This window comes from Euwallacea fornicatus, chromosome 18 (genome assembly GCF_040115645.1).
Source record: "Euwallacea fornicatus isolate EFF26 chromosome 18, ASM4011564v1, whole genome shotgun sequence".
Classification (NCBI taxonomy): Eukaryota; Metazoa; Arthropoda; class Insecta; order Coleoptera; family Curculionidae; genus Euwallacea; species Euwallacea fornicatus.
In genome coordinates this window covers 1,241,559-1,258,498 of record NC_089558.1, presented here as the reverse complement: position 1 = coordinate 1,258,498, position 16,940 = coordinate 1,241,559, and the positions used below count along the sequence as shown (strand labels likewise).

Below are 16,940 nucleotides of genomic sequence, written 5' to 3'. Positions count from 1 at the left end.
ACCTTTTGAGTTATTGCTCCTGGTCCAAAGCTCTTAAGTATTGACTGGAACAAAGCGATCCGCAATATCGTTATTATTTTTAACGATACGCGATTTATATTTGCACTTACGAGCGAGCGGTTTTCGCTAACTACGTGTATTTATGGTCTTTAAAGACCGTTTTTAATCCGGCACCATTTTTAACCGAGTCCGACCCTGGCTCGAGTACGGGTTTGCTGTTAATTTCAAAACGGCCAATAAAAATGTTAACACGGTGTAAGTTAAAGACTTTTATTTGACGGCTTAACGTATTGCCAAAGCCCCCTGAATGACCAAGAGTCAAAATATAGTGAGGCTCTCTGTTATTGAATGCAAAGCAACATTAATTATTGACTAAAATACCCTTGTAATGGCGGTATTTCGTTAAAGAATCTCATTTGTTCTGTTCGGTATTATCCTGCGGTTTTATTATGGCTTATTCAAGTGTCGATCCCGCAGTAAATATTTCGCGTAAACTTTCTTGGTAGTGCGAAATTCTTCCTTGTAGATCCGGGGTTTATACACGGACTCGTTCCATGCATGGTAAAGGGTATTGTTTCGGTATTGATGCCAGTGATCTTCTCGATGGTGGGAGTTTACGCATAAATATGCAACACAGGCATTAAACCCAAAGACTTACACGCGCAAACTCTTTTCTATTTAGCTGCAATCACTCAACTAGCACAAAACTCTTTTAATCGATATCTAAGACAAGGACGTTAGCTCTGGATGATCGTATCCAGAAGCCCTTGGAATATATCGCGCAAGAGCAACAGGAGGACGATCTCATTTTCGGTCTTTATCTACCTCAAGTATAAACGGCGAAGACCATACAATCAGGGAGCAGCTTCGGTGTTGTATGCTGCGACGGGCGATGAGAGCGTGACACAGTGGTGGCGATTACAAATTTCGACAGACGAAATCAATTTTTTATCGCCTACTTAATATGTGTAAAATACATAGGAAAAGGCGCTTCGATTAAATTTTAATGTGTTGCGTTGAGCAATACTTTGCTTAATAATGCCAAATTCTTGTCTTGCATATGAATGCACGAGAAAAAACTTAAAATAAACAGAGACCACTTCAAATGTTCTATTATATTCAATTCTTGCTCAAGTTAAATGCCTTCACTTTATGTCAACTAAGGAAATTACTTGCGGAGTTAGAAATTCAAGACAAGCATTCACTTTTTCCAGGAAAGAAAGGAAGGTTCATGAATAAAAATCGACTTCATGTATGCGTGGAAATACTGGGTACACCTAGTTCGTGTAAGTAGTCTCTTGTTGTTCCAACCCTCATGTACTCTTGCAAAGCAAATCCAACAGCTATGCAAAGTACGTCGAGAGCGTCAAAAATTAGGAAATTGCAGGATTTCAAGCTGAGCCATTTTAGTTCGTGAAGCGCAACATTTTTTAACCTGAACACGACCAAACTTGTTTAAATCGACCAGCTGCCCCGTTAGAATTCTCCCTCTTTGTAATTATATCCGTGTGAATATGTCATAGACCCCCGGACTAGTTTCTAACAACCTAATATCACTTTTAAATATCGGATTACGTCCAATGTGAAAATATGCCGGAAAGGCTACCATGTTCGTCTTCAATAGCGGTTTTGTAATGCAAATACGTTGGTTTTTCAATTTAGCGTTACATAAATTACCGATTAAGTAAACCATGCCCAAAGCTCATGCGGAGCCAAGTTCGTACAACACAGTCATGGCTCGGTGGTTTTTTCAAAAGTTTTCAGTCTACCAGAAATGGATATTGTTATTATCCCAAGGAACATACCCAAATAGAAATCCACAGGAACAAAGCGAACATTCTCATAATCATTGTCGGGTCAGGTTCAATCTGGTGATAAGGTGCTGCAGATGATTTAGCAGGCGCGGTTCAAGGAGATGTACAAAATCGTAAATAAATACTCGATGTGGTGCCTAAACTTGTTCTACGTCGCCCAATCTAGTCACTTCTTGTCCGTTTTGTACCTTTAGAGGGAAGACCATCGATCAACTAGTCATACTAGTGTCTCACGTCGCGTTACCCCTATCTACAAGCAATAAATTCAGCCACGTGCTCGTGCTCCTCATTGCGCTGGAACAATGAGTGATAAGTGTCGAATTCCGAGCAATTGGAGAGCAGAAAGAGGCCGCGCAAGGTTAGTTGACTGATGTCCAAAACCAGATCCATCAGAGGATCAAATCCAAAAACACAGTTAAACGAATCTAACGTGAGTGGAGTATCGGCAGCCTCACGCGATTAAGCCGGCTTTGGTGTGTTATTATATAAACATATGAAAAATATAAACAATTCATTTTTCCGACGCGGACAGGCAATAAATAAAGGCGATAATTAAATGGTGGAAACTTAAAATTGGTAATTTATGAATGGGAACCTCCGTCCCGACTTGAGAACTAACAAGCGCCTTGTAAAATTAGAATTTCTTTGTGTACTTTCTCCGCGAAGATTACGAGAAAGGGAGTTGAGCAAATAATGGCCTATTAAATCTGTCGACTTCCATTAAACTGCTCACTAAAAGTTTTATGCGAGGGTTCCTGCGCATGTATGACTTTAAGGATAATATCAAAATTCGGTTTTATGCAAATATATCGGAAAATGGTGGAATCCATAAAAAGTTAAGTAGTCGAGCATTACACGCTTAAAACTTTTAGCAAACATTCGCTTAATTTTATTGGATTTTTACGACTTCGCCATAAAAACTCCGGACTTTATATCCTGATGGGGGACAATTTATTATTGTTAAGAAACATCCGTTTATTGACCGCAGTTGATGGACCAATCATAAAATCATCTCATAAATGCCTTTTCTTGCTTTTTGGCATTAGATATCTGATTTCTTCATATGTAATAACGAGATTTTTAGATTGCTTTGATTAGGGCATTTAAGCGGTAATTTATGGTACGGTCAGTTTTTAGTCGTAAAGGCGCTTTAATAAAATTCGAGTCGATTTCTTCGAGGTATTTATAAGCTCTAATATATTGGCTAATATTAATTTTTAACGTGCACTTTCAGAAATATCCATTAGACTCTCGTTTCAGAGCTAAAATGAGAGGAACAGAAACGAATGTTTGGATATGCGTAAAACACTTCTGACGGGATTAGTCTTTTCTAGCTTTACGGCTTAAGTAATTTATATTTCCTCGGAGGCAGCCAAAGGCCATCATTTTTATTTCATTAATCAGTTAAGCGCACACCGTTTAAGCGAAAATTTATTGCTGGTTAATAAAGCCATGTGACTGGCATATCTTACGTTTGAAACTTTATATGCCTCGCCGGGACAAACGATTATAAGTCTTTATGTGGTTATTATGTAATAAAAAAAAATCGCACGGAGTTGTCATTTTGCTTTTAATAGGCCCATTGTAGCTTCAATCATCTACTGCACACATATATCTACCTTATTTACTGTTGGTCGTAGACTAGGACGAGGCGCGCAGGTGTCGCCACTTTCAGGAGATTTGGTCGCTTTTACAGCGGTACATTAAGCACCAACGTATTTCAAAAGGACGTTTTATCCCTGGAAAATCGATGTATCACTCGCGCCCCTTTTCCAGGCAACCGCTCGTACCTCCGAATTTGGCACTAGTCAAGTTTCCCACTTGGAAGAGAACGGGGCTCGACTAAAGGACTGCCGAAGAGCAAGTTTCGAAACGCCACCAACCGTATCGATAAGAATGATTTCGATACACTGGGTGTCTGTAGAAGGTCTGTACAAAATCCTGCACATATCCCTGGGGCGAGAACGCGACGATTTAACCTAATTTGTCTAATCCAAAAGTGGCCGGTTTGCGAAATGCAGGGCGTCAAAGCCAAGATTGGAAAACTGAAATAAATCAGTTACTTCGTCGGTAGTGCTGCCATCTGCACAAAGTGTTGTAGCGCGGGCGAAGGAAAAGGGCGGAAAATGAGGAAACGCCCGTACTTAATGCTTCGAATTTTCCCCTAGCAGCTCAGCGAATCCGGGTACACAAGGAGGAAGTTTCTGCAGCCTTCAGAGGCAAGATAGACCATTGGGCTTTAAAAGTTGAAAACTCCCAACAGATTTTCGCCGAACTGCAGGTTATTCTCTAAAGTGAGAAAAGGAAAAGGAATGATATGAAGAGTCGCCATTTCTCTTCCCTCTTCGCTTGACGTATCTCGTTAAATATCTTCCTTAGCAAATGCTTACGCGCAAAAAGGCCCCTCTAGACTAGTTCGTGCTGCAAACTGTATTGTGCATAACACGACATCTCTACAAATTTGCGCCTTTAAACGGTTCTAAAAAGAGCTGGAACCACCACATAAGAGGATTAAATCACCCATTTTAATACCGGGTATTGTTTAAGACCAAAAGGGGACCTTTGTTTATTGTTCGGTTTTAATGGCCCATGCCGCGTCCGTCTGGATTAATTTCGAGAAAAAGTTTCGCACCTCCACAAAGAAAGGCCCCTATAGAAATTCGGCAAATCGTTGGTCACACCTAAATGGTCTGTTTATCCGGAAACAGATTATGAATGTGGCTGGTGTATTGTGTATTCGACCGTTCTTACCTGGGTCTTGTATTGATGTTTAGTAAATCCGAAGACATTCGCAGTCAGACATGAACAAAGCTCTCTTAATTGTGAGAATTAATTTCTGTGAATCCACAACTTCCTGATGTGCAAGGCAGATAGAAAAATAAATCCTAAATTGAGACCAGTTTTGTAGGGTAACGAGAGCTTGTCTAGAAGTATAATTTTACCAGCGGGAATAAATTCTGAAACCGCGTGTTTTATAACTAAATACTAAATGAGTCAGTTAACGGAAACCAGATCGAATGTCAGATATCTATTTAGGGCAGAAAATATACAGGTTCATAGTCCGAGTGCATGAGGACGGAGATGGGTCCAAGACGTATCCATGCGCAGGTGCAGAAAGTGCAGGGTTAAACAAGTAAGCTTTTTAGGGCGCGATCAGAAGAGAGGAGAGACATACCCAATCTGCAGACCGTCGCCACTTCTGATATCAGCGTGAGTGAGCCAAGGATGGAAAGTGAGCAAATTGTCTTGAAGACCAGTCTACAACGATGGCAGGATAAAAAGCGATCATTTCCGTTGTCTGAGGTCGGAAAAGTCCTGCCAAAGATGCACGTTTCAACACTAAAGCCGAGTCACAGCGTAAGCTGCTTATCTCCGAGGTTTGGCAAATCTAAACGAATTTCCAAGGATTTTTCCATTTCAAGTAAGACAGATCCGCGTCTCACAGTGACTTTCCAAACCGTTCATATCCGAAATTTTGATTAATTAAAGTTACGAAGTAACAATCTTCCTGCAGCTTGGCTTCGAGGTTGATTAATATTCTCGAGAACGGCGAATATCTTTCTGTGGGGATGCTTCCAGACGGCTGATGGAATCTCCCTGGTGACGATTCCAGGGTAATTACGAGAATGAACATCGTTCCAAGACATATTCACGTGCATCTGCACAAAGTGCAAGGTTAAGAAATATACGCCTCCCATGGCATGATCAGAGGAGAGGAGAGATACACCCAATCTGTAAAGAGTTTTGCAACTTCAGGTGCCAGTGTACGTTCACTTGTTGATGTCCCATGAGTCAAGTGATGCGTGAAGTGCCGAACATTCTCAAATCGGGACACGTTCTGTATCATTCTTCATATAGACGTTCCTTGCAGTTGGGGGCGTTCTCCTTCCGCAAAATCAATGCACTGAGCCGGAAGCCTCAGTTGAGACTCAAGCCGTCCTTTTTGAAAGGTTATCAGTTTAACGTGAGTGCCCAAAAACTCTTCAGCATCAGCGGGTAAGGACTCTCCTAACGCAGTCGAGGTCAGCTGTCATTCTGCGCTATTTAGATTATTAATAATAAACGAATATTGTTTTAAGAAGTATACCGTTAGCATCGGCGGTATAAAAACGCTACTATACAATTGAACCATGAAGAAAAAAATGTTGCTCCATGGTGCCTTTCTGAACCGAAAAATGTTTCTTGTATTTCAGGTATGTACACGGCCGGGAAGAGAAATTGATGGGCTTAGAGAGTTGCTGGCAATTGAACGTTTCGGGGTCCGTTTATAATTAATAACATTTGATATACAGGTCGAGTCAGAGCGGATGGGCCAACACTAAACTTGATATACCAGACACCAAAATATAGTGATTGAGCTCAACGCGGCTGATTTTGCTGATTTAAGAGATACAGCGTGTTCAAACATAAAATTTTATTCTGAAACGTATAAATAATGAAGAAAATTTTCATAGCATAAATCCGAAAATTGATAGTTTTATGTTTTTTTCGGTGTGAGAATTACGAATTTTAAGGTTATTTTAACATTGCTCCTGGTGGGCGATAGCTCCATCGTATGGTTAAAACAAATCGAGAAGTTAGAAGAACGATCAATTCAACAAGGAAAACGTATTCTTGGGAATGTCGTCCAAATCTATCGGTGTTCAATTTACTTGCACTTAAAAGGTCAATGTATTTTGCTGTGATTTTCTTCAGCTGCTCATATTACTGTTTTTTTCTAAGTAAGCTTTTGTCCACATTTATCAAATTGTTGCGGCCAATAATACGAGAAACCACGAATTCTTTAAAAACAATCGGGGAATTTTGTTTAATATTCAGAGATATTTAAGAAATTGTATTTTAAAGCGTACTGAGGCAAGTGGTGGACGCTTCCGACATTTGATTTCAAATTCGTTATCACCATTACTACCAATAATTGTTATTGATATTTGTTGCCGCGTTGATTACTTCCCCGTACCTTTTTTACTTTTTAATGGTAAACGAATCATAGCAAAATACATTAAACCTTCTAAATGCAAATAACTTAAAAGCCAACGACCTAAACAAGAGTACATTTTCTCTGTAGAATTCAGCGTTCTTTTAAATCCTCGACTTGTTTTAAGCGTGGCTTAACACATCGAAGAAATACGGCGGAACTAGCGCCCTCTAGGAGTAAGGTCAAACTAAGCGCGAAATTTGTAAATCTCACACCGGAAAATATAAAACTGTCAATTTTCAGAATAAAATTTAAGCTTTAGATATGCCCTGTTCCTTAACCTAGCGACATTGGTATCAGCCGTGTTGGGCTCGATCACGAGTATTTTGGTGTCTAGCATCTCCAGTTTCGCGTTGGCACATTATTTCTGGCTCACCCTGTATAAAAAGTTCGGGGATACCGACCAAACGTTTTTCACGAAAGGGGCCAGTGCGTGCCTAGAAAAAAACGGTATCTGAAAATTAACTTTATCGGATGGTGAATCTGGTTTGAGACTGCGACGCTTTATCTTGCGGCCATCGAAAATAATAGGTAACAGTTTGGTAAGGCTCATGAACGACCAGACATTGTTGGGGCATAACTTTGGTCAAGTTCGATCGACAATTTTAATAGCCACAAAATCTTCAACGATGCCACGTGACGGCGTAACATCTCGAAGGAGAAAGGAACCCCGGAGCTGCCAAACTCACCATCAGTGCGTGTTTTTGGTGCATTTACTATATGCTCCTCACTTTAGACCCCCATAAAAGTGTCCAGGCTCGACTTAGGGCCCACATTTGTAGATTAGACCGATAGATAAATAAAAAGGGCCGAAGGCTACACTGCTAACCTTACAGCTTCTCCCCTAAAACCTCTTATCCATCTTCGGGTCAAAACGTAGTGTTCTTGATGTTACCATCAGGGCATTTTGCTCGTTGACATAATAAGGAATATAAGTCGAATTCATGCTAATCCATTGCTCCCAAGAGATATGTGCCCAGTCTTCAAATCTCTGCATTAGCTGATGATGCATCAAATCCATCCTTCTCTTCATTCTCCCTTCTCTATCTTCTCTAGAACATGTATGACCTTCTTTCTCATTTCCTTTTGATTTGATTCGACTCGGTCCAAGAGCACGACTTCATATTAATAGCGGAGACTGCTTTCTGGTCTCAAAAAAGGCTTCACCGTTGGACATTTGCATAAAATAAGATGGGCCGAAATGGCTTTAACCCCGGTATAACCTCGCACTTCTCGCCAAGAACGGACATAATGAATTAAATTTCGCTGGCTCTGGTACCGGCCTAATTCGATACGATGCTTTGCTTAAACGCCAAATAAAATGCTAATTAAATACACAAAAAAACTTGTTTTGTATCTGGTACTACATGCAGTTTTGCAGTTGTTTGTATGGTCGATATTAATGTTTTCTGGTTTTTGCGTTTTTACGCTTTTATTGGGCCAATTTGTTTGGTCGGCTTTATTTATGGTCGCGGTTTCGATGGCTGCCGGACCTACCCATACGATTTGGTCACGCACTATCAGGTTAAATCCAATTACGTTCAAAAGACACCAATCAAAAGGTAACTTAATACTACTACTGAATAATTCTTGAAATTTGAAAAATGTCTTGTTTCTTCTAATCTCACAGTTTTTATCTCCACAGAACACACTTTGTTTTCAACCTCCTCCATTTGTCTTTCGTTCGGAAATAAATTCCGATATCTGCTTTTAATAAGATTAATGCGAATACATGAGCACAATTTAAATTTTAAATACCCGTATTCCAGTTACATATTTGTTCCGAGCCAATTTGTGGAGTTTTTTTTATCTCCTGCGTGTTTATTCTGGAAGCGATTATCTACAAATTTTATGTTCCAATGCGAGTAGTTGGTTTCATCAGAAAAATCCGGCAGTAGAACATAGTTAGACCTACCTACATACATATTTATGTACTAGAGAAATTTCTTTGAACTTGGAAAGGAATTTTATCATTAAAATTCAATTATCAATGTAATTTACGAAGAATTTCTTTATTTGCATTTCAGTTGAAATCGTTTAAAGTGACATTAAAAAAAAAAAAGTTCAAACTCAAAAGAAACATCGAAATAAAAAAAACATTCTGTTTCCGCCCGGGATCGAACCGGGGGCCTTCCGCGTGTTAGGCGGATGTGATAACCACTACACCACGGAAACATGTCGTATCGTCTCGACAATGATTATGAAAAGCACATACTAAACGCGGCAAAAAGTAGCACATGCGAAAAAAACTGTAAGAAAAATTATTTTAAGAAACTCACCGCGCATAGAAGGACAACGGCTTGAATTGAGCCGGATTCTGGCGAGTGAATTAGACGGAACAATAAATATTATGAATCAATTTCAACTATGCGGCGAATGAAAGCCTCCAAGTTTTAGAGTATTTGTCAGAAAGACCGAAAATCAACAAAATGAATAGCCTATTAATTCTGACAAAGCACATGTGAAATCGTATAGAATAGATTAGAATAAGAGATGTGTTTCCCGATTTACATAATTTAAACATCTTTTCGGTCAATGCCTGGTTGACAGTCTGTGCTCAACATATTTAGACGTCTGGTTTCTGGACAGAAATACTAATTATTTCAGCCAAAAATCACAGAAAAGGCGATTTCTACGTCCCTGTAAAAATCATTCTATCGCGCATTTTTTGAGGAATAAAAGCTGTTAATGGCAATTTAATCGCAAAGTTTACCTGAAAATAACTAACTCGTCTGGTTTATAGTTACGTTTTTGTTAATCTGTGTTAGTCAAATATCAATTTTCAAACCGCCGGTCTGAGTTTCGCAATGTGAAGAATTCAAAACCCGAGCTACAGTTACATTTTTATTGTTATTATCTAGTGTAAAGTTTTTCTAGGAAATTGGTAATAGCACTTGTTGAGGATAAAGGAATTTTCCCACTTAGAAAAAGTGCCGTTTTTTTCCTTTATATGTGGTCGGACTGCTAAGACGCAACTCGTGACAGTTATGAATATTTGTGAATGTCCATTAAGATAAATCAGGACACAAGCTTCGATTTAATGAAATAGACAAAATATCGACCGCAGATGAGCACGAACGACGAAAAATTGTATATTTTTGGATAAAAAGACGTTTTGAATAAGTAAAATGTTTTCCGGTATGCGAGATGTTCAGGATTAACTGTCCGTTTTCTATATATGTTGGGAGACCTATAAGCTCGAAATGGCGTCGATAAATTATAGGCGTAGGCTTGTTGGAGTGTTAATTTATTTGATAGTAAAAATGAGTTTATGTGAAGAGCCCAGGAAACTACTTACTGTACCCTGATTTGAATGTATGCGTCTTTCATGGGCTCAGCTCTTTTACAGTTACCATCCCAGGGCCGTGCTATTCGAATATTTGACAAAAAAAACGATGTTTTTTGCCTGGGAACGAGACCCATTAATATAGGCAAATAGCATAATTTAAGACTGAAAAAGTGTCAAAAATACGTTTCTAACAACTACATTTCGGAGAGCTCCCCACTAAGTTGGATCAATTAAGGGTAAAAAAGAAGGAGATGACCTATGCAGCGAGACATTCAAACGATCAGGGTACCAGTCGTATTTTATGATATGTGAGCATAAGAGAGAACCGAAAATAAAACTGGATGGTCTTCACATGACTTCTGACATAGGCGCCGATAGAATCTTTTGTTGGAAAAAATTTGATATCGTCCTGAAGCATGCGGCAAATGAAGGTTTTGGTCCTACACCTCTCGAACAACTCAATTTTGAATAAAACAATGTGATATTTTCCTACAGTACGACGTGACGTTTATCTTATCATCAGCACGCACTTTTCAATTGATAATAATGAAGATCTGTGCAGTTACTCCGGATTTCTACAATTAAATTTTTTGACAAAGTTTGATCGGCAGGGGCAGGTGTCTTAACATCTATGTTTTCAACGAAAAAGCATTTCAACAAGTTGTACTCAAATTTCAAGAGTTTATTGCATTTTTTCTGCGAAAGCTCCCTCGTTGGTTTAACCAAGAATTTTTTATACTATAATTATGTAATTGAAGCTGTTATCGCAGCATTTTTGATAAGGTATATCTGAATAAAACGCGTAATTGGCTCAAAAGAGATAGAAAGAGTTAGTTTCCTTGACACACTTCTGAGAATATAAAAATTATTAACGAAACTATATATAATCAAACTTAAAAAAAAAACCTGAAATTTTGTCTCTTAAAACTCTTATTAGTACCCACTGTTCGTATTGGTCTATGAGTCAAACCTCATGTTAACTGCTGCGCGGCATTTCACCATCCTCTTCTGGTACACCTTTTTAAATAACGACACAAGATATGACGTATGTGTCAATTGCATTCAGACCCTACTTCAGTAAAATAAGTATCAGTAACAATTAAAAAAAAAGGTAGAGAAACATTGTCTTAGGTATTGTCTTGTCTCTCGCGTTCTTTCTATCTCTCTCTTAGAACATGGATAATAGTCAGTCAAGAAACCCACATTGTTATGATTTTTACCTTCTACCTTGCAAGTAAAAGTCCTTCAACACCGACTAAAATATCTACTTTTCGCACATACTCACGCCGTATGACCATTCTTTAAAAAATAATATTTTTCCCTATAGTTTCTATCGACAGAAAGGTCTTCTCACTCCCTTCAAGGTGACAACACCCGTATCAATGCTCGGCATCTTCGAACCAAATATGATACGTACGCACGCCTCTGTGCTCGAAAAATTTTATTTTCAAACCCCGTTCGGCGAGCCGCGGGGTACCCGAACCCGCAGCATAATTCATTCGCAACAAAGATGCTTTAAATATAATTTGCAGAAAACAATAATTATTATTGCCCTCCGTAAAATACAGGGTGATTATTTTGAATGGGACAGCTCCGATCTATATTTCTTTGTGATTTAAAAAAATGAGGAGCCCCTCGATTCGGCCCGACCCGTACGTTTTGGTCTTATTAGTGCTGATTTCGGACCATTATTGTCATTGAGGAAATGTTTATTAAATGGGCCGCAGGTTTAGTACCTTATTATATATATATATTTTTTTTGTTTTTGAGAGACACTGGTTTGTTTATTTGTTTATCTCCCTTTCATCTCATTCCCAAATCTCTGCTGCTAACACACCCATCTTCCATAAGGGATCAAAATTTTATCTATACTAAAATGCTTTATAGTTTATGCTGTAAAGATCCATTCAACTTTATAATTTGCTTTCTGTGTAGTAATTTAGAGTTTAAAATAATAACATGCAATTTAACGTTAATGATACGTTTGTGTGGGTTGTAAAAAGCTGAACGAGCTGTGGAATACTTTTGTATAAGGACGTTAATAAATACGAGTGTTATTTACGCTATTGCGTAACTACTAAAGACATTTGTTTCAATTAGACTCAAGTATTCATTTTGTGGGCACATGGTGCTACGTGAAGTACCTAATCACGCAAAGATTTAAACGCTTTAAGTAAGCGATCAAAACTTAGAACATTTTGTTATCTTCGAGGTAAACCTAGTGTGAGCTGACTTACTAGACTTGAAAGGCATGCATGGGAGGCTTACATGCAGAATTAATTTATCCTCATATTTATCAAACTTACAGCATTTTTGGTCTTCCAAGCAAATTTTCAAATTTTCGCCATTCGGGATCGGTTATCACAAAATTCGGGTTGTTCTGGTCACTACTCGGGACGATCCAGGTCGCTTCACATTTCTAGAATAATAACTTGGGTTACTTAAAGCATTCCGAGTAAAGCTATGGAAATGTTAATTAAAAACAAAGTGGATCAAAAGGTAGAACGAAGGGGAATGATCAGCTCTAATAAATATGGTCCTATCAGGACGTACCGCGTACAATTAGGAGGAACCGTTAGCGTAAGGAAAACAGGTCCGATTTGACCAGAGGGATTCGGGGTTGCCTAAAATCTCCCAAGTGACTCGATGGAACGAGCTACGTTTTATGGGAGCATTTGCTCAAGTCGGTTCAGATTATTCTAAATCCCCTGAATGTTGTAGATTGCGTCGATCCGGACTCTTTTCCTAATTTTCAAGGGTGTCGATTCGGACTACTTAAAATTTGTTTCGGAAATAACTGTCAGTCCCGCCATTTCGCAGATTCAAATCCGGACTTTTTGAGTCTCCTGGAAAAGTTCGTCGGTACAGGTCAGGTAAAATTTTTCAAAAATCCCTGGTCGGGTCAGTCGAGCACTTTCTTGCCCTTCACGGAATTCGAATCCCTAACGTGAACGTGTTCAAAAAAAAAGGCAACAACGCCTCGTTCTTTTATTTCAAAATTAGCACGGCTTCAATTGCGTGACGTAACGTGCCAAAGCGCGGCTCGTGTTGCCGGATTTTCAAACTTACGCGTCTTCAAGTGGCGAAACTTTTGCGTTTTGAAATTACAATTTACCTTGCTGCCGATACGAGCCAACATGGACATGCACATCATAATATTCCGTTCGTCAATTATGTGGCACATCGGCACCCTTTTTACCTCCATCTTGGTAAATCCAGTATGGTATTAAATATTGTGATAAAAATCAGCATTAAACCTTCATTTAGTCGTCCCCTAACTTGTAGTACAAACTGCACGGCAAGAGAATTGAAGGAGAATTTTATTACAAAACGGTGCCTGCAATGGATTTTTATTTTGCAATATCGATGTCAATCAGGGGAACCAGGCAAACATACAGTGTGTTCGCATCGGAAACGGCGCATGGAGGATTATGACGAGATGATAAATCTTTACGCGTACGCGGCCGTAGTTAAATAAAGTCGTGTAAATGTAAATGTAACAATGTAGGAATAAGAACAATAATAATGTAGTGATAAACGTGGAAATAAAATGTGACTTTAAAACATAGAACTCGTGCGGTAGTGGTCAAAAATAAAATCGGAATCGTGACCATTTTGAATGATTTGGGAACTGCAGAATCCTGTCGGCCTTGTGTATATTCAGGTTTCGGTCACCCTATAAATAATTAATTGCGTAAGAGTAAAACACTTAAGATTCAAACACTGTCATAAACTCTATCCCAGAAGACAAATGCATAAATACCACCGATCAAAGTTAATTGCATTTTTATGTTTCCAAATTATGTTATCTTGTTGGCCATTTTTTATAGCGTGCTTATGTAGTTTTGGCCCGAACAATAATATTAATTTGAATATTTTGTAACCTCGAAAGGCTGTAATTTATATTTTCTGTTTTCGTGTTGATAATTCTTCCTTGTCATAATTTTTATACGCTTTACACGTATAATTTGCTGCGGGTATAATCTATCGTGAACAAAAAAACACCTCCAGTCGAATGAAAAATGGGTTTTATTTTGCTTTAAAACTCTCGTCTGATTGTTTTATACAAAATTTACATATTTACAATCATTATTTGGTTTACAAGTAATAATTTAATAAAATCACAAAATGTACATACTATAGAAGGCTGATCACAAATCAATAGGATCACTTAATATCACAATTCAACAAAGTCCTAATATTTAACGATATGTACATCCTACTAGTATCTCACTCTCACCTTAGTGAGTCATAATGGCATCAATCCTAACGTCAACAAATAAATAAATAAATTACCTACTAACAAACGAACTCTGGCACCATTCACACTGCAATTAAAAGATCCTAAAGGCACTTGTCCACTACTACGTATTCGAGAAGGTGGCTCTACATTTGGCGATCTGCAGATGCACCCGATCGATCCTCTCGTTGAGGATCTTGACACTTTTGTCAGGCAGAGTCGGCAAAATCTCCTTCACTGCCGCACTGTTTCGCTTTTCGAACATGTCTCGAAGCAAACTCCCGATATTCCTCGTGGTCTTCAGTTTCCTGATGATGTTGGCAGTTTTACGCCGGAACACGCACAAATTGTCCAACAAGATCGAGTGATAGATCTCGTACTTTTTGAGCAGGCGGTAGCCATGCAGCAGCCCCGATTCATTGTCTAAGAACACCAAGAGATCACTATCGGTCTTTTTAGCCAGGTTGTGGGCTGGCGCGTCCATGATGTTGACGTTCCATTGGTAGTTGTACAGATTGTTTACGATCCGGTCCAAATTGGCAGTCAAATAGTCGAAAATGATCAGGTCCGACCATTGAGCTAGCTCCACCAAGCTCTTCAGCAAATCTCCGTCGTCTAGGAGACTGTTTCTGGACATATTCAACACGTCGAATTTGTTCAAATGCCTCTCTAGAGGTTTGAATATTGCGGGTATGTTAGCGGAATTTAAGTTGGAGATAAACTGAGTCAGCACTATTGGCCTGTTGGAGTTCCACTGAGCTGAGGCAATTTCGTTGTGCAGATTGCTCCACAATGGGGAGGATAAATCCACAACGCTTACAGCGCTCGGAGCTAAGTTGGGAAGCTCCAGGATTTGCGCCAAATAAAAGCTGAATAGTTCTCCTTGGATTTGATCGGTATTTTGCCTGTATCTAACACAGCCCTTAAGGCCATCTTTGAAGGTCACCATGCGGTTCTGCATTCTGCCACAGCCATTTTCGAGCCTTATTGCAACAGCTTGATTAAGATAGTCGGACCATATAGTGTGTTTCTTCTCGCGATAGCCCTCGGGAAGAGCCTTCTCAACTTTCTCCCCCCAAAACATGCCCTCCTCGATAAGTTCGTTGTCAGTCTCATCCAGGGATGAGTTGGATTTGGAGGATTCCACGAAGGACACCGTCGGGTACCCAGCAAGCACCGAATGGTTGTTGCTTCGATATCCATAGCTGTTGTTGACGAAAATAGTCCGTATCACCACTTGGTCCTCTTGACTAGCTAGAGAACTCGAGTTCTTGGCACTATAATGGTTGTGAAAGTACATTAACGGGATCAGGATCCCTATAGTAAGTCCCACACTAAATGCGAACACCGCACTCAACATGCACAAGTTCCTGTAGGCCGGCAGTTTCTGCTTTTCCCACAACACCTGAGGAAATCTGTCCGATTTTCCGCTGCCGAAACTCACGTAAGACGTCATTTTCCCTTACAACCAGGACCATTTAAAGTTATTCACTGAAACGAGTTGATGCGAAGCGCGTTTTTGTGTGCGCCGGATCGTACCACCAACTAACCGACCAATTCTCAAGAGAGTCTTTTATACACTGAATACCCATCATGGTACGGCCAGACATAGACTCGGGTTAACAATACTGAGCCGTGGTGGGATACATAACTGACATATTTGAGAAGAAAAAGAAGGCTGCGGACAAATCCGACGGTGAAGACAAGGACAGCGAAGACCCAGATCGAGAAAAAGATGACTGGTTGGTAGACAGAGAAGATGGTATTTTCGATTTGATCGGTCCGCTGAAGAATTGACACGGAATAAGCGGGGTTTGTTTGCTAAGATACATTTTTTATGTCAAAGACCGTGTGTTCTATGGGAGCATGATTCGGCCGTGGATTAACGCTTTTTTCCGCTTTGTGGTCGAAATGGGTGTCACCGTGAAATTTCCCTTTTGATTTGCCCAATTAAAGTGATGTTATGGGCTGTTTAAGCTGATGGTTGTTAGACTCAATCAGGAAGCAATCCAAGACCCATTCGTGGGACTGGGAGATTAAATTCTTTTTTTGCACATTGTCTTCAGTCAAAATTACCTGAGCATTTCACAGAGAATGGGCCTCGGAGTTGCGCACTATTATCAGTTAAAATTAACTAAGAATAACATTTAGGTGAAAAAATTTACTGAAAATAACGTTCTCAGTTAATTTTCCAATTCGTTCTGAGGCGCTCAGACGAAAACTTTGGCGAAGGTTTCGGTGGCAGACCTGTCACCATCTTCATAATCTGAGGGTGAAAAAAGTACAAAAACGAAAATAAAGAGTGAACTAAAATCGTACAGACGGGGGATATTTCAATTGTACGAAACACTCAGGCATTCCCCTTCTCAACCTCCGAGAGGATTTTTATCCGTCGTGTATGGAGTGTTTAATTAATGTTGGACACGGAATTTCGTGATTTTGTATTTTTCATATTTTTAGGTTTAGCAGATGATTTCGTTCACTGCAGGGCGAATGTAGATTTTTGCGGATTTAAGATATTTTCTTGCATTAAACCGTCGCGCGATTTTGTCTTCCGTTGCAGTTGTTTTTTTAGCGGACGTTCAAACTCCTTTTTGTTTCGAAATGTGCGCAGATGCGCGA

General features: G+C 39.4%; 2 protein-coding genes and 1 non-coding gene across 3 annotated transcripts in view; all 3 read right to left on the bottom strand.

Annotated features, from left to right (window-relative positions):
- Positions 1-16,940, bottom strand: part of edl (ETS-domain lacking) — a 65,012-nt gene that overhangs the window by 38,705 nt on the left and 9,367 nt on the right. The window contains exon 2 of the mRNA XM_066293013.1: positions 12,385-12,497. The gene's annotated coding sequence lies outside the window, so the exon portion shown is untranslated. The remainder of the gene's footprint in view (positions 1-12,384; positions 12,498-16,940) is intronic.
- Positions 8,892-8,964, bottom strand: TRNAV-AAC (transfer RNA valine (anticodon AAC)). The gene has a single exon. It is a non-coding gene; the product is annotated as a tRNA-Val (tRNA).
- Positions 14,090-15,932, bottom strand: fj (four-jointed). Its single transcript, XM_066292811.1, has one exon. It carries the CDS (start codon positions 15,772-15,774, stop codon positions 14,443-14,445), a length of 1,332 nt encoding a protein of 443 aa, XP_066148908.1. The 5' UTR covers positions 15,775-15,932; the 3' UTR covers positions 14,090-14,442.

Excerpts from the sequence above, each read along its gene's own strand:
- fj (XM_066292811.1), bottom strand. The coding sequence starts at position 15,774 with ATGACGTCTTACGTGAGTTTCGGCAGCGGAAAATCGGACAGATTTCCT.